Below are 21,689 nucleotides of genomic sequence, written 5' to 3' on the forward strand. Positions count from 1 at the left end.
ACGGGCGCTACCTCAGCAGTCGTGGAGCCTCCGCGGAGCCGCTCACGGCCAGCTGAGCCCGCCCCGCTGATTTGCTGTCGCATTTCCCCGAACGCGGAATACAGGGCAGTAACTGAGGCGCGCACACCCTTCGATTCCGGGTTGCGGGGTCAGTAATTCCTGTTGCGCATGCGCCTCGAGCCCCTGAAAGGGTGGGGAACTCATAACATGCCATCCTTAAACCCCAGGCGATACGGGATTGGCTGGGAAGTCCGGAGCCGGTGTTCTATTGGGCGGCTGGGGCGGGTGGCGGGGACTGGCGGCTCACTATTTTCCATTGGACTTACGTCCCACTCGTTCCAGAGGGTCTTGGCAGCGATTGGCCAGCGGCACTGCCAGTCCTGAGGGGGGCGGGGGGGGGCGAGTAGCGGTGGCGGAGCAGGAGGGGGAAAGATGTCGGGCTGTGAGGCCCGCGACGCGAAGAAGCTGGTGCGCTCACCCAGCGGGCTGCGCATGGTGCCTGAGCACCGCTCCGCCCGCAGCCCCTTCGGCTTGGACGAGCCCCCCTGGGTGCCTGACAAGGAGGTATCGGGGGGCGCCGCCCTTTCTTTCCCCGGGGTGGGGCCCCCCTGCGCCCGCGGGGTTGCCCCCTCCTCAGGAGCCGCTGCCCCGGACGGGCCGAGAAACCCGAGGCTGGGCGCTTCTTCCCCTTTCCCGCTTGTCCCTCTCCCGGGGCACGGCGGCGGTCGGGGCGGCTGGGGGGCCCCTTGCGGCTCGGGGGGACGCACGGAGGGCTGTGGTGGCCGCTTGCAGCCCCTCAGGGGCTCGGCGGCCGCGGGGTGCCGGGGAGCGGGTCGGGCTCGCCCCAGCGCGGTGTTCTTAGCTGTAAACCACGCTTTTAAATTTTCGCTGAAATTAATGGACTGGAGCATCGGAGCGTCACTGGTTCTTGAGGGGTGCGTGGCCCCGTCACCCAAATTAGTGAGGAACTTATTGAATTAAAAATGTAGCGAACTGTGTAGCGTGAATGATCAGTGAAGCATACTCTTTAAATGGTGAGAAAGGTAATTCTGAAGACCACGTTGATTTGTTTGTTTGTTTCTTTTTAAAAGCAAAATATTAAGGCAATAACTTAGCATTAGAACAACCCTTCTGGCTTCCAGTGTGAATGTTCTTAGTGTTAAATGAGTATTTAATAACTTAGACCATTTCAGTCAACTTTGCCTTTAAATACTTTTCAAGTAAACTTTGTGATCATGATGTTGTATTGAAGTTCATGTAATATGCATTATTTGTTGCCAGTCCTCACTGCTAGATGCTAATACAACTTGGAATCAATTGTTTGTTTATTTACTGCCAGTGTTCTGTGGTGTGGATGCAGGCCAATGCATTTACATGTGACAAGAATTGAGATTTATTTTTGATGAGCCAGTATGAATTTAAGTAGGGAGTCATTAAACAAAGCCATTCCTTGCCAGATGCTGACATGGTTGATCTGTTTTGTATGGGAACACCATGTCCTCCTTGGTTAGGAATGAGGAAGAAAATTTTGCCTCTGCCTGGTGTCTCTTGAGGCAGAAAGTTTTATGTAAAAGTAATAATTCTAGAGGCTCACTGTGCTAGCATAGCTTCTGCAGCTCACACAACTGAGACTGACCTTTAGTGTCCTAAGGTGCATGGCTAGTAAGTCAGTGGCTGGTTTTGTCCGAAATAACAAGCCTTTATTGGAAAGTGACTTTTTCAACTTATTTTAAACAAGTGGTCTACTAGAATATCTTGTGGGAGTTTCTCAAGTTATTCTTTTCTATATGTGGTGAATAAAAAATAATCCTCCCTGTCATCAGTCACCTCTGGGTATCCGTCTTCTATGAAGTGTAGGTAAGAGAAAATTTTCAGTGACCAGAGTGTCATTGGAAGCAATGGGTGCTCAGCGTGGGGCTCCCACCTGGCTGGCACCACACCTGGTGTGGAGCACTGGGTGTGTCGCAGGTGGGGTGTGTATTTATCAGGGAGCAGGTAGCAAAGTCTGAGCAGTTATTGTGTAAGTGCTTTCACTTTGTATAGTGTGGAATCTGCTTTTGCTGCCTCAGTGACTTGCTGTGCCCTGTGCACACTGACCTGTGCCACCTGGAAACCTGATTCCTGACATTGTCAGTGGATATAATTTGTGTGATAGTTTAATTGAAATTAGTTTTCTCCCTGGCCTTCTGAAATGTAGTTGTATATTTCAGTAGTCCTTGATTATAGCAGAATAACTTCATTTTAAAAAAATGCAAGGTACTTCTATTTCATTCTAATCTATAGTGCCATCTTAATTCAACTGAAGGCTGAGAATTGTGGTAGGATTTATTTAAACTGGTTAGATATATTTAAGACTTAAGTCTGTATACAATTTTAGGTATATCAGTCTGATGTGTGTTGTCAGTTTGAATTTTATATTGCAGTTGTTCCTCAGGTATTCATTCTCCTTAAAATTCATCTTTTCCCCTGTAGTCTGCTGATCAATAGGCTGATGGTGTTGATTTGTGACTGAACGTTGCCTTTGCATCAGATTCAGTGGTATTTGCTATTGAGAAGAAATGTATTGTAGGAAAATGTTTTAAATCTGTTTGTTAATTCGTATTCTTAACTTTGTATTATTGTTATTTTATAAAAAGTTATTTTACTAGATTTCTTAAAGTTCATAGAAATTCTGATATCCATTTGATTGATGATTACCAAATATGTTGCGAACATTTTCTTTAAATAAAGCAGGTATGTGATATGCAGGGAAGCTTGTAAAACTCATCTTTTTAATAATAAAATGAAATTTAAAGAAACAGTTTTATCTAGTGAATGAATTCAGCAAGAACACTTGCTCTTGTTACTATGTCAGACATAAGTAAAAAAAAAAAAAATAACAAGTTCTTTCTCCAAGACAAGAGGCTGGTATTATTGAACATTGATCTGACTTTTCAAATACGCTGCCTTCTGCTGTTCAGCCAGTAATGCTCACAAATTCAGTAGCTCTAGTTTTCTTATGTAGGAAAAGTCTATTGGCTTATTTTTTTTAAAGTAAAGCCACCTGAGATTTATGGCAGTAAGTAGTTTTGCAAAACTTATATGGTGTTGAAATATATTTGTTTGTTAATTTTATGTTGCAAGATTATACAGTCTTAAAATATAATTTGTTTTGAGGAACTGAAGTGTATGACTGACGCAGGACTACAGGAAACTTTCTTTTTGGTAGTCCTACTTACAATGTAAATAGTGAGGTGGATAATACAATAAAAATCATGCTGAGCATCATTAAACTAGGGACAGAGCTTAAAATGTTGATCACCGTGCATGCCTTGTCTATCCCCAAGTTTGTTAATCACCAGCAGAGCTCAAATGCTGATGTTCCCATTAAGGAAAACTTGGCCTAGAGATTGAGTGAAACTTGTATGCTTGAAGGCAGAGGTGGCCAAACCTCATGACATCCAGCTGTGTCCCAGATGTTTATGTGCTGAGGAACACTGTGTGCCGCAGATCTGGGGTGTGTGAGGGGAGCGTAAGGATGTGGTGCCGGGTTCGCTGGGGCTCCTGGATCCCACTGGAGGGAGCTGAGCTTTGTGCAGCTGGGTCATGTGTTGGCTCAGGCTCTCGGGGTCGGCAGAAGTTGTGTGAAAGAGCTGCACCCTGGCAAACTCGTGTGGCTCAGGCAATGGATTGGCCCTGTACAGCTGTAATATCAGAGACAAACCTAAGCTGTATCTGCTGTGTGTTTGTGTTGTTTTCGGTTTGGTCAGGCGTGTGGTTTGATGAGCTTGTCAACTTTCCCATCTGCAAAAGTTCAGTGTGTTAAGAAGCTCAACCAGGTGTTGCCTTGCATCACTTTTTGAATCACTTTGTTATTGTATATGCAAATAAAGCATATGAAGTGTAACTATAGCTTCCTGTCCATCTACAGTATTCTTCTTTTCACACTTCAGCTAACACATGAGAAGTTCTACTCTATTTGGAGAATCATAGAATGTCCTGGGTTGGAAAGGACACACAAGGATCATTGAGTCCGACTCCTGTCCCTCCAAGTGATCTAGCTCAGTATTTTTAAATTAATATGAATATCCAACAACTGTCAGGTGTTCTTCCAGTTCCTCTTGCTATAGGAAGCAAGCCGATGTCAGTATTAGTGGTATGTTGATTGTATGTGAAATGAATACATTGTTATTTATTTCTTCCAGATTTGCAGTGTTTTTAAAAAGCCTGTATCTTGAAGACATGAAAAGCAACTCAAATATCATGCTTTCTTCTCTGTAAATGTGATAAAAAACCCTTCAAGCAATAAAGCTTAATTTAATACGCAGACACTTTCTACTTATGTCAGCATATGGATGAATAGGAAAGATTCACCTTTCAAGATGTTCTTTGGTAGAGATTTCTTCCCAGGCAATGTAGAAGTTGGTATTATGCAAATGGGTTCACTTCATTTTGATTACTTAAAGCAGAAGTGCCTTGAAGGAACAATGTAACGTTTTTGTAGGAAAATCCCATTTTGTGATGCCTGCTACCCTATGCTATTTGACTTGTGGTTTGTTTGTGACTGTTCTGTGCATCAGACACTGTTAGCTTCATAGATTTAGAATTCAGAAATACTTTTCTTTGGGGTTTATATGAAATAGAAGTGTGGATAACTTTGTTCCTTGCTGCAAAGCAACTTGTATGCTTAGCCTAACACTGTGTATGAAATGCATTTAGGACAGTATTTAGAAGAGTGTTTCCCTGCCCTCTGGTTTGTGGCTTGTGCTTCTAATTTCTGACCAAAATATCCCCATGTTTTATTTAAGAAAATGAGTTAGACTCCTGGTAAATTCAAATTAGACAAGAATTTTTGGAAGGTTCAGCTCCCAGACAAGCTGTTATGCTACATGTCTCAAAAATTAAAACACTAACTTAGGAACAACATAGAGTAAAATGCAGTGTCAGCTGTAGAGCCGTCACAGGGTTGAAACCTGGGGAATGCTGAAGTTGCTTTATGCTGAAGGTTATTTGTCACTGAATGTTAGAATAAGCTTTTCTACAGCCACTGAGAGAAGAGGTGGTTGGATGCCTTAGTTCAGTGTGCTGTTTCAAACAGTAATGCAACACTTTCAGTTCTCTTTTCTGTGGGGTTTAGAAACAGATAGTTTGTTCTAACAGATATTGCAAATAGCTGTTTATGTTCCATTACAGTGAGTGCAGACGCTCTCTAATTTGTTAAACTTCTGTTTAGTTGTCAGAACACTTCATATAAACTGTTGCAAATTATTAACAGTTTTGTATTTCAAAAGAAAAAGTTTCTAGAGAGTTGTTAATTGAGCTGCTACTGTATTACTTTCTTGGCTATAGTTATTGAACTTGTGACAGTGGTTGGGTGTCTGCTGAAGCAAAAATCCCCGAAATAGATGACAAAAGCTGTTGTAACCTGAAGGAATTTGTAGAAGATACAGGGTTAAGTATTGAAATGTGTTAATTAAAGGCAAATGGTGATTACTGTGTGCTTAGCAAACAGCACCTGCTCAGCTGCGGGCATGCTTTTAAGATGACATTCTGCTGTAGTCTCTTGTAGTCAGGTTTGAAAAGTTCAGGGTTCTTGGAGTTATAAAACTGACTACAGGATCTAACAATGTTGTCCTGATTCAGATGTTGGGCATAATTTTGCATGAATATTTGCAAATATGATAAAAGCTGCTGTATAAGCAGTTGGAGAGTGACTTTTGGTATGGTGGATAAAAAAAATACATAAAGTCTTCGTGAAAATCTAGTGTTCTAAGTGCTGAGAATCAGCCCTTCGGTTGGTGACTTTCTGTATGGAAAATTTTGTCATAACAATCACTGATTGCTTCTGCTAGTTTTGAAAAAGAATACTGTCACTCCTTAAACTTAGTTGTCAGAAACTTCTTCAATTTTCTTCTGTTTTTTCTTTTGGGAGGAGTGTGGGTGTAAGCTTGTTTTAGGAATGAGATGTTTCAGGAAGTGACATTTTGTAGCTGGAATAGAAATTAAGTCTTAGTGGCTTGGAAGAAAATCAGGTATTCCTGGTGTTTTTCAAGAATGTGTCATTATTGAGAGTAATTTTTTAGAGAGTCAACAGAACATCATGTTATAATATAGTGAGGGTGACAACTTGTGTAAAAACAGTCGACTCGGGAATATATGACTGTCTGGATAGCCAAACAGAATTAAGCATGATAAGTACTTCTGAAATGTAGTTTTGACTGCTGGCACAATGTGGTATTCCTCAGGGAGACTGAGATTGGCAGCTTTTTTTGTCTTACAAATGACATTGTTTTGCTCCATCAATATGAAAATACATGAAAACTATGCATGGTGAAAAGGTAAAGGATGGAAATTTGTTGAAGGTGTTTCTTTTCAGGGCATAATATAAAGCTCAGTCTTTGTATATGGTAGTAGGATTAAAGGTTTAGAAATATCATAGATTAATCTTAATTTGTACTGTTTTCTAGTGCCCAAGATGTATGCAGTGTGACACAAAATTTGACTTCATAACTAGAAAGGTAAGAGAAATCAGTGAAATGTAAAGCATTAACTACTGCAAAATACTAATCTGGGTTTCTTTTGATCATAAATGTAGAAGATTTCAGTAGAATAGCATACAAAGTCTGATGTAACTTAAGCTAGTTTTTCTTTCTGTTTTTGTTTTAATTTTCTTTCTTTGAAATTCTTCTTGTTGCTCAATGTGTAACCTTTAGGGTTTTTCCAAATTACTGGATGCCCAGAGGGTTTACATTCAAAGGAAGACGTACAGAAACTCATGCTAGAGTGGGTTGCTAACATCAGTACTGACATAGAAACCAAATCAACTAACTAGTTCAGTTGCGTTTCAAGAGATGAAATTAGTTGTGGGAATGTAAGCAGAAGTGTTTTCAGGTGTAATGAATTATAATCTTACATCAAAGAACCATATTGTCAAATATTGAGAATAAAACCTTAGATTCTCCTTCTGTTCTAAAAGTAAAACAAGATTTATCTCAGGTTTGGGAAAGGGAGTTTCCGATGTGAATGTGAAGTGTAAACTGCCTTGATTGCTGTGAACCATAATTAAGCTTGCTGTATGAAAACCCTTAACATTAGGGTTAAATTATATTCATTACGTAAAAATAAGCAGGTTGTGTGGAACACAGGCTGGTGTATGGAATACTGCTCTTGGAAAACATTCTGCTGATATTGGGGTTTCTGTGTGGAGATGGAAAGCAGCCTCACAAAAAAAGGCCAGCGGTGACTTTTAGCAGGGAATATCATTTATTTGTAAAACTGCAGTGACACTCTTCTACCATGTGCTTGTGGAAGTGAAGAAAGATGTGTAAATGTGACTTATAGGGCATTGACGTAGTCAGTGTTTTTTAATTTATTTTTTGGAGGGAGAGGAAAGGAGGAATTCTAAACCAAACATAGTAATATGTTGTACCAGATAGGTATAAATTTTCAGGAGACCTGAAGAGCATTAGGATGTTAGTGATCCTAGTACTCCTAAATAATGGAGTGTACTTTCTCCTCGTTCTTGTTTTACCTTTTAGTTGGATGGGTTAAGAGCGTGGTGGTTGGTTGCAGTGTTCTGATTGAGAAGCACTAATTTATTAGGCTGCTGTGTTTTACCTGTGTTAGCTTTGGGAAGTAAATGGAGGTAACCTTGGGAAATAGGTACTCCAGAGAACTTTGCATAATATTTAGAGGGAAAGCCTAACACTGACCAAAAGTGCAGCCAAACTTGCTTTGAGCCACAAATCGGTTCCTGCTTGCCTGGCAATACCTGTTCTGTCTGACGTGAGAACTTGCATCAGGGAGCCCTGCTGGGACTGTCACACCCCGACAGTGATGTGGAGCACAAGCCACTTGGTGCAGATCTAGTAGCTCTGAAACACATTGAAATATTAGTTCTGATTTTGCAACTTCATTGGATTTGTACTGTGCTGCCTGATATTTCCGATAAAGAAATAGCTTTAGGTTTTAAGTTTCCATAGGAAAAACCTGAGAGCAAGTTTTAAGGAAAAAGAGTAGGCTCTCCACTTGAAGTTTCACAAGATCTGTGTTTGGAAGTGGGAAGGCATCTAGAAACCACTCTTCTCTTGTGTTTTTATTGACAGTAAGGTGAAGGATTTACTGGACACTGGAGAAGCCCTTTCAGTGTCTTGTCTGCTTTAGGTGCGTGTTTACAGAGCGCCAACAAAGGCTTATAGTGCTTTTGCTCATGCTATACTCAGTCCTTTGTGTTCGGTCTTCAGAGATTTCTTTCTACCACTCCAGCAGTTAAATTTCTTTTACCTGCCCCTCAAGTTGTATGTTTCATACCTAAGAAACTCTTCTGTTTCTTGGGGAGGAGGATATTTAATGTAGTAAACTTTATGAAATTATTCCCTAATAGTTTCCTGTGTAAATGAATAAACAAAATGTTCTCTCATGCTTAGCATCACTGCCGAAGATGCGGGAAGTGCTTCTGTGACAAGTGCTGCAGTAAAAAAGTGCCTCTGCCCCGCATGTGCTTCGTGGACCCTGTACGCCAGTGTGCTGAATGTGCCCTCATCTCTCAGAAAGAAGCGGAGTTTTATGACAAACAGCTTAAAGTACTCATGAATGGTAAGAACTGAATGCATATATGTGTTGTTTTGATCTCATTTATATCTATTCAGATGCGGTGTTTAACAAATGTGATAAATGTCGAGAGTAGTGTCTCTTGTCAAACAAGCTGCAGTTTTGTCTCATTTAAATCCTTTTCCATTGTCATGCTTCTTGTTTGCCACTTAATAATTCTGTGTTATCCATTTATTTATAGAAAAGGTTACACTTTTTAGTCAATGTTTACAAAGAGTGGTTAATTAAACACAGAGGAATTTTAACGCCTCCAAGAACAGATGTGTGTGCAGTTGGCATTGTTATTACAATAATGCATCTTTTAGCCATATTCCTGTTACATTAAATAAGGATGAAAAATGCTTAATTGATAATATTTTAGTATTTTCTAACAAGACACAGTGCTTGTTTCGAGCTTTGTCTGTGAGCTTTGATCTTGTCCATGGCCTACGGCTATGGTTGATGGCAGATCATCCTGAGTGGTCCATTTTGCACAGCATTAAAACTACATGGAATAAGGTGATTAGTGTTCCAGTTACATTAAGAAAGCTGAAACTTCAGGTTTTAAAATAGCCTGTGATTGTTCAGTGCCTTTTGATGGGCTTTCAACTCTCAGCATGATGCTGATGTGTACAATTGGTAAGCTAAACCACACATCTGACTACCGCGAGTGCTCCTAGGGAGATTCTAGATTCATCCCAGTAACAGACAAATCCTTCATTACTCTGCAGACGAGGGTGTAGATGAATTTTTAAATAATGTGTTTTAAACCAGAGATTATTTTTTTCTTTTAAAGCTTGTCCTGCTTGCATTCGTGTTGTACAATTCAAGTCTGAAGTTGTTGCTGACTTACTGTAAAGACAGAGGTCTCGGTGGTTGTGATGTCCTTTGTAGTTTTGCTGCTGTCACCTCTGTCTCGCTTCAGTGGCAGCCTGGGGGTCCATGTGAGTGGGTGTCAGGGAGGCTGTGGAAAGCTGTGAAATAGAGGGCGAGGTGCAGGTGTCGGAGGCTGCGCCATTCAGATTGTGGAGGTGGATCGCAGCCCATTCAGCCAGGCTGCCTGTTGCTATTGCCTTCATTTCCCCGACCAGCAGTATTGGGATTAGCTAATAGAGGGAGTGTGAGGCATGGAGGAATTAAAGTGGTTAGGTGCGTAGTCTGGTTTATTTTAAGTTATGAATCACTTCACTAACATAGCTAAGAAGACTTTCCTGATGTCAAAGAAGCTGTTTTGGGCAGGAAGAAACATAATGTGAAGGCTGAAGTTCATTGACCTCAAAGTAAGACTAAGCTGGCCTTTAGTAATGGAAAAGAGATGTCTTCACTGTTTATTAAACATAGAGCTGAAGGTCACATCCTCCTATTAGATTCTTCTGTTGGATTTGTTTGGAATATTGAAACAATAGTGTATATTATGGTGACAAGGTAGGGTCTTTCACTGCCTGTTTTTGCCATCTCCAAATCTCTCATTTTTGAAGGATTCATCTTGGATATCATCTGTATTTCCACAAGATGGGGGAGGAATTACATAGCACTTGTGAAAGGTTCTGTGATTTAGAAGATGATAATTAAAGACCAGCTTTTTATATTTGAGTGTTCTGCTGATGTTAATGAATGTAACATTTCAATTAGTCTCTTGCTTCACCCAATTCAGTGCATTAGGTGCAGTAAGTAGAAATTAGTTATGCTTTTTGGTACTTGAATGTTCCTTCCTAAACTCTGTGTTAGAACACTAAACCATGTCTTTCCAGGTGCTACATTTTTTGTAACTCTGGGAACATCCGATAAATCTGAGCTCATGGTTTGTCGACTTTCCAACAATCAGAGGTGAGAAAGATTGTTAGAAATTGCACTTGTAAACTATATTGTTGTTGCACTTACAGCTATGTTGTTATGTAATAACGTAAACAAAATATAAGAGTAACTTGCTGCAAGGATATTGGAGAGAGTAACTGGGCTGAAAGGATAGATACAGCTTTATTGGACTAAGATTTTTTTGGATTTACCAGCGGTGTGGATCAGAGGGCCTTTGAATGGTGGAGCCCTGCTCGCTGGGAATGCCTTTGAGTGCCACTAGAGTACACTGGTTTTGCCAGCTGATGGGGGATCATGGGAAGGGGGGGACAGGGAAGAATCTGTAGCCACTGAAAAAAGCTTGTTTGAGAATGATTCCAACACTCTATTGGATCATTTAACCTTACAGCCAAAGCATTACTTTGGTCATCCTTACAATTTGGTTGGCTGGAACACTTCAGACTCTTTGCTCTCTTCTTCCTCCAGAACTTTGGAAAAATGTTTTTCAAGTTTTGAAAGGGTCCCCTGGCAAACTGAATTATAGATTTTTGTGCTGGCTTGTTTGTTTGTTTTACTTGAGGTGAAGAACTTCAATGGAAATTAACTTTTCCTGATTGATTTCTGTACCTCCCTGTCGCAAAGAACATATGAACAGCTAGTCACTTGGAGATTATGTTTACTTTTTTCCTTCGATTTGGACTTGATATTGTAGGAAAAAAAAAGAAAAAAAAAAAAAAAAAAACACAAAAAACCAACCAAACACTTTTTTAAAAATAGTATGTTTTCTTCTGCTATGTAGATACCTGGTTTTGGATGGAGACAGCCACTATGAAATTGAAATTATACAGATTTCAACTGTTCAGATACTCACAGAGGGATTTACTCCTGGAGGTAAATTTTCCATTGAATACAAATTAAGAAAAAATAAGTGAAGTTGTAATTATTGTTTGAGCTAGACAGTGCATTTCTAGGTCGTTGGTAACTTAGGTGTAACTAACATAGTTACAACTGCTCTCAGAACAGTGCAGTGTGTGAAAGAAACCCTGTCCATGCAGCTACTGGGATTTTGGGAAAAACCTAAAACTTGAGAAATTACCTTACAGCTCTGAGTGGGAGAGCTCCTTGATTAGCCTGAGTAAAGGTGGTCATCATCTGTTCTGATACTTTCTCTTGGCTAAATATAAATATCTGTTTATTCAAAACCTCATAAGAGGGAACTGTTGGTCTTTGGTAGTTTCCATTTCAGAATCCAGCTGGGATTTCTCTTCTACTGGTCTAAAAATGGTGAGGAAAGAGAGAGGGGAAACGGGGGGAAAAATAATTAAGCTATACATTCTTAATTCAAGATTAACGGGTGGCCACTGGAACTGGCAACATCTGAATCAGAGGGCAGTTACTTACTGCCTCATCTCTTACCAGATTTTGAGAGTATTTCAGGATGAACTTGAATACGATTTCACTGAAATGAGAACAAACAAGGTCAGGAATTTTAATAATTGTTCTTTAGCAACACCTCTGGCACTGCTGGAATTTGCGAATTGGACACCCTATCTGTGCAATATTCAGTCAGTACAGCATGTTAACTGTAATAAGCTTATCTTGCTGTTCGAATCAGCCAGATGTATTGCTGAGTTAATTAATGCTCTTATAATTCCTCGTTCACTGCTCTTCTGACTGCTTTATGTTTTTGCCTGCCTGCCTTCCTTCTTGATGGTAGACAAAGATATTCACACTTACACCAGCCTTCTGGAGAGCCAGCATATTACTGAAGGTATCACCAGTGCCTTTGAGCATGACTCACCCAAGCATGTTGTCATGGCCCCCCTCCCATCTTTCTTCCTCTGCAGTGTTTTTTGTTGTGTGTTTTTTAATTTGATCTATAGCTGTTCAACTTAAGACAAGTTCTGTTCAGATCTGACATGTATCCGTTCCTTGCCATCTGTCTGTTTAATAAACTGCAAATTAATGTTTTGTAACTTTGGAGGAGAGCTAAACCACTCGAGGCCTTCTTTAGAACATGTGTGCTATTGTCTGTACAGGAACAAAGGAGGGAAGATGAGAAATAGTGTCTGCAGTGGCACGCAGTGTTACGTGCCACGTACTTCAGCAGAGGTGTGCTGAACTGTGCAGACCAGAGTGAATAACATAGTTCTTGTGTACTGGCCAGTAGGGCTTTGCACGGAATAAATAAACTATTAACTAATGGCTTGCTTTTACACATCTTTAAAGTAAATAAGACTTCTTGTTGTGTAAGGTCTGTTCTGCCTGACTCAGTCATGTCCTGGAGTGCCAGACATGGACATTGTGAATAAATAAAACTGGTCAAGGCTGGAGGTGTTTGATTTGCACTGGTTTAAGTAGTGCCTTAATCTGTTAGTGTGACCAGGCAGATGCAGGGGGAGCAAGTGAAGAAGTTGGATTTCAATTCATCCTAGAAGAAGAGCAAATGTCTTACACAAAAACTGCTGTGGGCTTTTGATCAGGTTGCTTAGATTGAGGTTCTTTGTCTGGCCCCTCGGATGTTCCAGCGATGGCCTGTAGGAGCCCTCTCATGCAGACACTTTTTGAAAAGAACTGTGTGAAAAGTATCTGCCTGTGTATGGTGGAGCCCTTCCTGGGGCTCAGCTTATGTTCTGCTGCTTCAGGAAATAATGCCAGTGAAGTGTGGTATTACAAACAAAGCCTTTGTTTCACTTCTGTGTTACTGCTTTGGTTTATTCTAATCTCTATGCAGCCAGAGGAAAAGAGAAACAAACATCTCGCTATCACACTATTGTCAGAACAATGTCTTGTAGTGCATTTCCTTCAGGATGTAAATGATGTGTCCAGTTGTCCTCTCATCTTGCGTAAGCACCTTTCCCAAGTTTTGCTGGGTTTGGAGGGGCTTTGACTGCTATGTCAGACTTGGTATCAAGCGGGGATCCCTCTGATACCAGTCTAACGGGACACTAGTAATTCAGTTTACAAACTGCAGGTTACAGCGTGAAACTATGCCATCTACTATGGTGGCTTACGCAAGTTTTTTCTCAGTGATTGCTAGAGAGAATTAAACAATACTGACTCTGCACACTGCATTGCCCGGCATTAACACTGCGGTCACCACCTCCTCTGAAGCAGCAGTTGTTAGTGCACCCCCGGTTGTGATGAGTTTGCCTTAAACGTGCTGCTTAGCTAGAAGTAGTTCTGTTACTTAATTGGCAAAATTTGTTGCTGTTCAAGGTTTTATTCCTTTTTTCAGGAGGTAACACTCGTGCCATAGGAATGATTCTGCAATACAAAGTACCCGGCTCAGAGGAGCTCACGCAGATGAAGTTCACAGCCAGCGAAGACTTGAGCTGCAACAAGAAGCTGTCAGCCAGCTGGCTGGCTGCTATGCATAAGGTAAGCAAAGGAGGCAAAACCGACAGAAGGCTGAAGAAAATCTTTACGTGGGGTGCTTATCAGCACTAGAGAGTATGCAGCCTTCAGAGTCTTTTTTTCATTATTTTTTACTTAAGGATTTTAGTTGCTAAGGAAACAGAAGCTATGGATGGTTGTTCTGAAGGTGACTGAAGCTTTATGCTCAGATACCTGAAGAAGATATGCACTGCAAAGGCTTGCCCAAGATCTTAGATGTGGAAAGAAGTAAGAATTAGACTCTCAGGTTCCTTAGGTTTGTGTTACTGAAGAATATGTATTGTGAAATACTCTTTTGAACCTAAACTCAGCAAACTGTTTTTACTACTTCATGAAGACTCAAGGAAGTTATTTTTTGCGAACAGGAACAGAGGTGTGGGCAGGACCCTCTGGAAGATTGTGTCATCTTTTGTTGCTAGGCTCTCTGTGGCTAATGAAACTGAAGTTTATTATTTCATATGTCAACATTATGGGAGACAAAAAACAAAACCACCCCAACTAGTTCTGGAACTTTGTTCATCGGATTGATATTTAGAACTGTAACGTATAAGCTGTCTGCAAATACAAGTGTCTGGCTGTTGGCTTCTTTATCAACATTGTTCAGCTCCCCAGCCACCTCTGCCCTGGCATTTAACGTGTGTTCAGCACAATGTACTCAGACTTGGTGGTGCCATGCCAGCAGTGCCTTACCTCATCCACCCCTCACAAGCGAGCAGCCCTAGCAAACATGGTGGGTGAAAATGGGTATTTTAGGGACAGGCTTAACACACACACACCCCCCCCGCCCCGCCATGGATTTGTCTCCTTTGAGAGGAGTTTTGAGTAAGTGACCAGAGCAATGAGACTTGCAGAGGTCCTGGTCAACATGTGAAAGGACGTGTTGCTAGAGAACACACAGCTGTTCATTGCAGGGGGTTGGTTGATCCCATAGTTTGGGACAAGTGGAATGTCTCACCAAAGCTTGGCCGGGGAGAGGCAGAAGAGGTAGGAGGAATTAGACCAGAATAACATTGTTTATTGCATAGTTTTAGACAGATTGCCAGAATCTCAGAAACGCTACTTGTAACTCTTTGCAAGGAAGTTTTGATTGGAAATGGTCATTTCTGACCAAGAAGGAACAAATAAAAATCCAAAATCCTCTTCACAAAGAAGAAAATAGAGGAAGAATTTAAAGCCTTGGCTTTAAAGGAAGTTTTTGGAGAGGTATGAAGGAGATGAGGTGGCAGCAAGTGAAACTTCGATTAACACAGTGACGTTTTGCCTCCATGTTAGGCAACAAAACTTCTTTACGAGTCTCGGGACCAGTAACAGCAACCTGTTGGCCACTCCAGGGAAGACACCAGCCCCCACGGACCCACCTCTCCCTTTCTGCTCAATTGACAGCTGGTAACATTTGCTGTTCCTGACCCTCTCTCATTCCAGCACAGTTCATTATGTAAGAACTGGCAAATGCAATGTGAGTAATTTTTGAACCATGAGTATTCACTATAGTGTGCAATATGTATACAATTAATGCTTTAAACAGCCTCACCTTGTAAGACTTTGTATATTTTGTTAAGCCTTTATGGGCACTTAATATGAAAGTGACCTGCACTACAGCTAATGTACAGCACAACTTTTATAGTAACAATTATATATACTGTTTGCTACAAAAAGCAAACAAATGTTTGTCTCTTCTGCAGAGAATAGCTTTTGGGTATAGATCTCAGGTTTTCCCTTTATCCAAATGTTTAAAATCAATGTACAATAAAATCTGCCTTAGATATGATTTTATAGAAGTCACTTGATTTTTTTTTTTAAAGCATTTCATCTTAAATATCTAAATATTTCACCAAATACCACCAGACTGGACTTACATGAACATGATCTTGAAACCTTCCTTCTGTATCCAAATAATTTTTAGTTTTGTATTTTCCTTTTGCTAACTAGCTTTTTTTAATCTAACTGTAATGCTATCTGAAATTGTATACAACATTATATACAAATATGAATAAATTAATTCACTTATTTAAAAAAAAAAGTGATACTTTATTTTACAACATATGACTTCTTAATGTTGGGTACTGTGGTCTCTCCTCTCTGACACTCCTGAATTTTTCTAAACAGCGCCCTAACTTTTTCTAAGTGTCTGTCTGCCCCCCATCCTCCTGCGCCAGTGAGCACACAGCGAAGAAGCACAGGAGGCTCAGTTGTCAGCTTGGGTGTAAAGGACCCTTGAGATCTTTTTGAGACAAGTATTAATCTGTCACAGCTGGAGGACAGGAGGAAGGAGGTTCTAAAATTGTTTGGCAAGTCGTTTTCCGTGCAGCTGGTAAAACAATGAGGAAAGGTGAGTTAACAGACACAACACACCAAGCTGGAATTATTTTTTGTGTAGACCACGACCAAAAGCACATCTGATGTTGCTACCTATGCAAAAACACTGGAGAACGCAGCCATGCCTTAGCAGTACTTTATTGTGCACATTTACATGTTCTCTGGATTAGTGTATCATAGGCTCTTGAAATCATCACATTCATGTAGCAAATTCTTCAACAATAATACCCTTTCACTTTTCACCACAATATATACAGTTAATGCTAACCTGTGGTAAAAGCAAGTTACAGCACTGCAGAAATGGATATATAAATTATACACAGAACTTGTACATGAAGAATTAATCAAATTGCATACTGTTAATGGGAGAAAATTACAAGAAATATGGCTAAAACTTATAAGGGGACATTCAAAATATACTTTTGGTATATAAAATCATGTACAATTAAAATTCCAGTGAAGTGCCTTTTTTCTTTTTTTTTCTTTTTTTTTTTTTGCTTGAAACTACAATGTAGTGGAATACGTTATTGCATAACTTGCCTTGGCAAGAGATGTAGGCTGCCAAGAACCACAGAAACTGTCCTCAAATAAGCTATTGCCTTTCTTAAATCCTTCTCTGAACCTTGTTTCCTTCTTCTCCTTGACTTGGCATCTACACAACCCTCTTCCTACTTCTATCAGCTCCTTCATATTTTCTTCTAGACTGACTCAGGCAGACTTCAAATTACACAGTGTAACCCTTACCGGACTCTTACCCTTTTCAACTATTGCACTTTCATCCATGCAGACGTACAGATCCCTTAAGCTGCTGCAAGTTCAGTACTAACTGTTTTGTCCAGGATGGACAAGCCCAGGTGGTAAGTAGGGGAACCTTTACATTAGTAGAGGTAACATGGGTGCTGTAGGCTGAATAAGAAAATAAAACACCAAGTGAAATCTTGTGGGGGGGTTTGAGAGGTGTACAAATACTGCTGTTTTGTTAGTTCTTTAGCTTGATTCTAAATGCAAATAATACTAGATGCTAGACTATGTAAAGCTTTTGGTGGGGTTGTCTAGACTAAGGATTTAAGTGTTACCACTTAAAATCCTAGCCTTTGTAAAGCTTTGGTGACTACTTAATTATGCATGTAATAGGTGAAGATCTTGTGTCCTAGAACCCAAAGAGCTGATCAGTAATGAGAACTCAACATTCACTGGTATTGAACAAAATACCCAAAATCCTGACGTGGGACAGTGACTGTGGGGTTGGAGCAAACCAGACAGCGTATCTGCACTCTGCAACTGACACCTCTGAACACCGAACACAAGAAAGCTCCTACCACGGAACTTGTAACTTAAAACACTGCTTTAGACGAGAGTTGGCGCAACACTGCAGGTAGTGGAGGTATCGCTCTCCTCATCAGTGGTGGGTCACGTAAAAACGATCCTCGTTTACAAACTGCAGATCTCGAAAATCTTGGATGCTGTCCATTTAACAAGAGAAAGCACCATTAAAACTCATTATCATAGTTTTATTTCTCTGTGTGAAATGATCAAAAATGATGGCTCCAGTGTATGTTTTAAGTTTCCAGTTACCAACATGGTATTGCGCTGTTGTACAACTGAATTCAAGCAAGGGTTCGCTGTCTAGGTTTTATTCGTGGATATAACTGTAAAAAAACAGAAGAAAAAATTAAGCTTTGCATGCTTGATAAAAGGTTAAATATAAATCAATTCAGTTAAAACCAAGGGGTACTTACTAACAAGAACTGAGTGATGAAGTGGTGGGGGAGGGGGGGGAGCTTTTTGGAAGCTACAGCTTGTTCTTAGGTAACTTCTGAAAAAATAAACCATAAGCAACAGGAGGCCAAGGGCTGGCTGTGAAATTGATGCCCTGAAAATGACTCATTTAGCTCAAGGTCCCAGACTAGACCAAAGGAGGCGTTAATGTGAGTACAAGAATTCCTTGTCGAGCCCTAAAAGGAACTTATTTCTTGCTCTGTAAGGTTTTTCTTATGCATTTCATCTTCTGCATCTCTCTACATGGTAACCTTATGTTCCTGATCTCTCATGAGAGCAGTGTTCCAGTTGACTGAGTGCAGCACTAATGACTTATTTGTACACATCTGTATATTGCTGATCTTGTGCTAGGTGTTAAAATCCTTCCCAAAAACTTCCAGGACCAAAGCTTTGAGCTGCCTAACAGAGCCACCACACTTTACATCCAGGCTGTATATTTTAGCCAAGGGGGAAAAAAGAATCTTATTAAGCACATCCTAGGATTTCCTAGAACAAACAGAAGTGTCTTTGTATCACGGCCCCTCAGGGGATGGGTAGGAAGACATCATCATTTGGAACAGGCTGTCCAGGGCAGTAGTGGAATCACCATCCCTGGAGAGGTTTAAAAGGTGTCTAGACAAGCTTCTTAGGGACATGGTTTAGTGTCAGAGTTAGGGTGTATGGTTGGATGTGATGATTCTGAGGGTCTCTTCCAACCGAAACAATTCTATGATTAAAGCATAAACTATATCAAATATACTAACTCACCAAATTAAAAGCCAGCTGTAGTCTCCTACCTACAGTGTCTCCTTTTTGTTTACAATGGCACAGAGGTCAGGGAGAGAAAGGATAATTCTGCATAGTGGTGTACCCAGATGATGCACAGAGGGATTCTGACCAAGGATCCACCTTGTGGAAGTGAAGAGTGGAGGGGAGAAGGTAACTAAAAGAGAACTTACCCCAAGGAGGTTTTTGGGCACGTAGCCTTCTTTATCATTGAGGCGGGCCCACCACCACTCTGTTTCGTTGTCATCCTTGCGTCTCAGAATGGTAATGGCATCGCCCTCGTGGAATGACAACTCATCGTTATTCTGGGCTTCGTAATCCCACAGGGCGTACACCACTCCCTTATTCATCACTCCCAGCTTCTCTTGCACTCCTGTTAACACATGAGACAGTGCACTGGATGGTCAAATATCCTGGTTTTTCCCTCTGGGACTTTCAGTTTGGACACTGTGGCCCAAATATTAGTCTCTTATTAATAAAATTTCATGAACAATTTCAAGCACTGCCACAATAAAATGCTTTCAGAAGTTGAACTGCATGATAGAAACCAAATTTTACACAATATTTTAAACCATTTTAGAGCACATTACATTTGAATAAAAGTTTGCAAAGTTTCTATTGCATATAAGGGTAAAAATAGTTCTACAAATGTTTGAGCAAAGCAGCTTTCTAGAACTGTATTTCTTACAGGTCGGCCTTCTGCAACAGGGCTTACATAGTAACACTTGAAGCTTTTCAAAATCTGCACAATGTCAGGTGCATAGAAGCTTAATAAACCTTGGATACTCTGATGTAAATTAAAAATTTGCTCCATCAAGGTGCTTTTCTTGCAAAATGTGTCTTAGTAACTAAATACACTCTGGATGTTAATTATTCATAAAGTATACATGTTCCTTCATGTGCTCTGCCAGGAATTTGTGCATCTGGAAGTTGCAGTATCTCTGCCAAGATACGTGACAACTCACTGTTACTGTCAAAACCTCCCTGTGGAAGCATTTCCTTGGAATTAAGCCAAATTAAACTTTAAAAACCTGTAAAATTAGAAGGAGCCTGTGGAGTAACTCAACAGAAGGACTATGAGCAATGTAAAAATGAAAGGACACTTCTGGTTCTTAGCATTTTGAAAGAACAGGCAGGAGATGGGCAGGATTATCAAGTGTGGGGCCTAAACAGATGTTTCATGCAGATCGGAGAGACAAAGCGGGATGAATTTTAGAAAAGCTAAAATGTTTGTGAAGCAGTGTCACAGCTTACCGTACAAGAACTGCGAACACTGAATATAACCTTCTTCCATCTCTTCACACTTGTCTGCAGCAGTTTCTATATCACTTATAGTGGATGCAAAAATAGCTGCCCCAGATTCAACCAGTAGTTTACAGAGATGAACACTATTGCAAGAAGCAGCGCAATGCAAGGGTGTCCTGAAATAAAGCAAAAGTGTAGACATGTAAAAATAAACTTCCCCAGATCCTAACTATTTTGTCTTGCAATATAGTTTAGCCTATTTTTAAAGGCAATTCTTCTTCGTGATTATAGTATGTGTATGTATTGTCCAAAACCTGTCAAGCAACTGGAGTGGATTCCAGGATTTACCCAACTCCAGGAAAGCCAAACATTATAAAACAGACGTTAGCAAAAATATTGATTTTCATAGCTTACAAAGCTCCTGGGTATAAAAGGGTATTTTCCAATATGAAGAAATTTGGAAGCTAAACCAAAGGGTGACACAGTAGAGGTTTCACATGTTCTCCAAATGCTCTGGAGGTGCTACTTCTGTTTGTAAGGCCAGAGTCTTCAAGGACACCAAAATCCATGGTGGGTTAGATGAAGACGAAACTTAAATTAACTTCTGGCACTTTAGTTACAGTTCAGTTATTTCAGCATCTGAACAAGAAATGCAGCTATACTAAGTGAACCCTAAATGTAGTGTACTTCGTCATATAAGCTGGACGCAATGTAACCTTGGAGTTCATCAGCAGGTAGAGATTAGAAAGTGCTCTTTTGCTGGGGGTACAGGGGAAGGAAACCGTTCCCAAAACAGGTCTCAACTAAATCTGAATGTACATCAAAAAATGGTGTTTCTCCCAGATGCTGAGTTCAAAATCTTGACACTTACCACCCATCACTATCTGCTGCATTTACATTTACACCAAAATCGAGCAGGAACTTCACGATGTGGTGATGACCAGCACATACGGCATTATGCAAAGGTGTAATTCCTTCATCATTTGGTTTACTGGGATCATCAACCTGTTGAAAACAAAATAGTTCATCACTTCATCTCTTCTCTTTTTCCTAAATATTAAAGAGGTTGCCATTGTTTAGAAGCTCACCTCATATATGATTCGCTGTACAAGATCAAATTCTCCCTCCAAAGAAGCATCTAGCAGGAGGGCCAGGGGGTTGAACTTCACTCTCAAACCATGGCCTGTTCTTTCTGAGTTTGGTTTCTTCAAGTTGGTACGTTTTGTCTGAGGAGAGATGAAGGATGGAGGGCATCACTTCAGGTTGCATAAGTATTAAAAACAATTCAGTTAATGATCCCATCCAACTGAAATGGTAACTGAAACTATTACAAAGTCTTGAAACAAGAGGCTTGATATCTTACTATGTCTTATTCAGTTAGAATATGAAAAAGCAGGCCGATATCATTTAGAAGCTTCTAATCGAAGGGAGTGAGTACAAGCGAAGTACTTAAGTAAGTGGTTTTTGAGCACCACTATTTTAATTGTATCTCATATAAGCTGAATGTGTTTCTGGTGGATTGTCTGAGACACTGTTGAAGCTTCTGCTTAGACTAGAAACCAGGACACAATTACGCCTGAGTATCAGTCTCTACTCAGGAATCTTTGCCGTGAATTGGCAAAAGTATTTGCTGTCAGTATTGAAGAGTGTTGCTGTGGGAAAGAAAAGTACAGAACACGAAGCTATTTTATGTGACATTCTAGCTGGTATTACCAGAAGCAGCATTCTCAAGATTTGAAACACGTTCAAATGTGTTTTCAGAATATTCTGAATCATTCACGTGTCCTTGTCACTCGCCAGAAAAAAAAAAAAGCCTGTTATTAATT

General features: G+C 40.4%; 2 protein-coding genes across 12 annotated transcripts in view; one reads left to right on the top strand and one right to left on the bottom strand.

The window, feature by feature from the left end:
- The first annotated feature begins 15 nt into the window (after positions 1 to 15).
- On the top strand, positions 16 to 15,771 carry ZFYVE21 (zinc finger FYVE-type containing 21). 4 transcript variants are annotated; one of them, XM_071809694.1, is made up of 8 exons: positions 16 to 148; positions 6,447 to 6,497; positions 8,406 to 8,574; positions 10,320 to 10,395; positions 11,162 to 11,253; positions 12,080 to 12,133; positions 13,601 to 13,743; positions 15,031 to 15,768. In XM_071809694.1, the coding sequence occupies exons 2-8, from the start codon at positions 6,459 to 6,461 to the stop codon at positions 15,064 to 15,066; spliced, it is 609 nt and encodes a 202-aa protein (XP_071665795.1). In that variant the 5' UTR covers positions 16 to 148; positions 6,447 to 6,458; the 3' UTR covers positions 15,067 to 15,768. The 4 variants fall into 4 exon arrangements, with proteins under 4 accessions (XP_071665795.1, XP_065694217.1, XP_071665794.1 ...); XM_065838145.2 differs by lacking the exon at positions 16 to 148 and adding an exon at positions 399 to 564 and having other exon boundaries at positions 15,031 to 15,766; XM_071809693.1 differs by lacking the exons at positions 16 to 148; positions 6,447 to 6,497 and adding an exon at positions 399 to 564 and having other exon boundaries at positions 15,031 to 15,771.
- A 425-nt stretch (positions 15,772 to 16,196) lies between these two features.
- Positions 16,197 to 21,689, bottom strand: part of PPP1R13B (protein phosphatase 1 regulatory subunit 13B) — a 72,564-nt gene continuing 67,071 nt past the window's right edge. For all 8 annotated transcript variants that reach the window (XM_071809677.1, XM_071809674.1, XM_071809676.1 and 5 more), the window contains 5 exons: positions 20,952 to 21,089; positions 20,735 to 20,868; positions 19,873 to 20,039; positions 18,792 to 18,991; positions 16,197 to 17,723 (listed from right to left, as the gene is read on the bottom strand). In XM_071809677.1, coding sequence (XP_071665778.1) covers positions 17,682 to 17,723; positions 18,792 to 18,991; positions 19,873 to 20,039; positions 20,735 to 20,868; positions 20,952 to 21,089 — 681 coding nt within the window. In that variant the 3' untranslated portion in view covers positions 16,197 to 17,681. The remainder of the gene's footprint in view (positions 17,724 to 18,791; positions 18,992 to 19,872; positions 20,040 to 20,734; positions 20,869 to 20,951; positions 21,090 to 21,689) is intronic.

The sequence above is a fragment of the Patagioenas fasciata genome, chromosome 5 (genome assembly GCF_037038585.1).
Source record: "Patagioenas fasciata isolate bPatFas1 chromosome 5, bPatFas1.hap1, whole genome shotgun sequence".
Lineage (NCBI taxonomy): Eukaryota > Metazoa > Chordata > Aves > Columbiformes > Columbidae > Patagioenas > Patagioenas fasciata.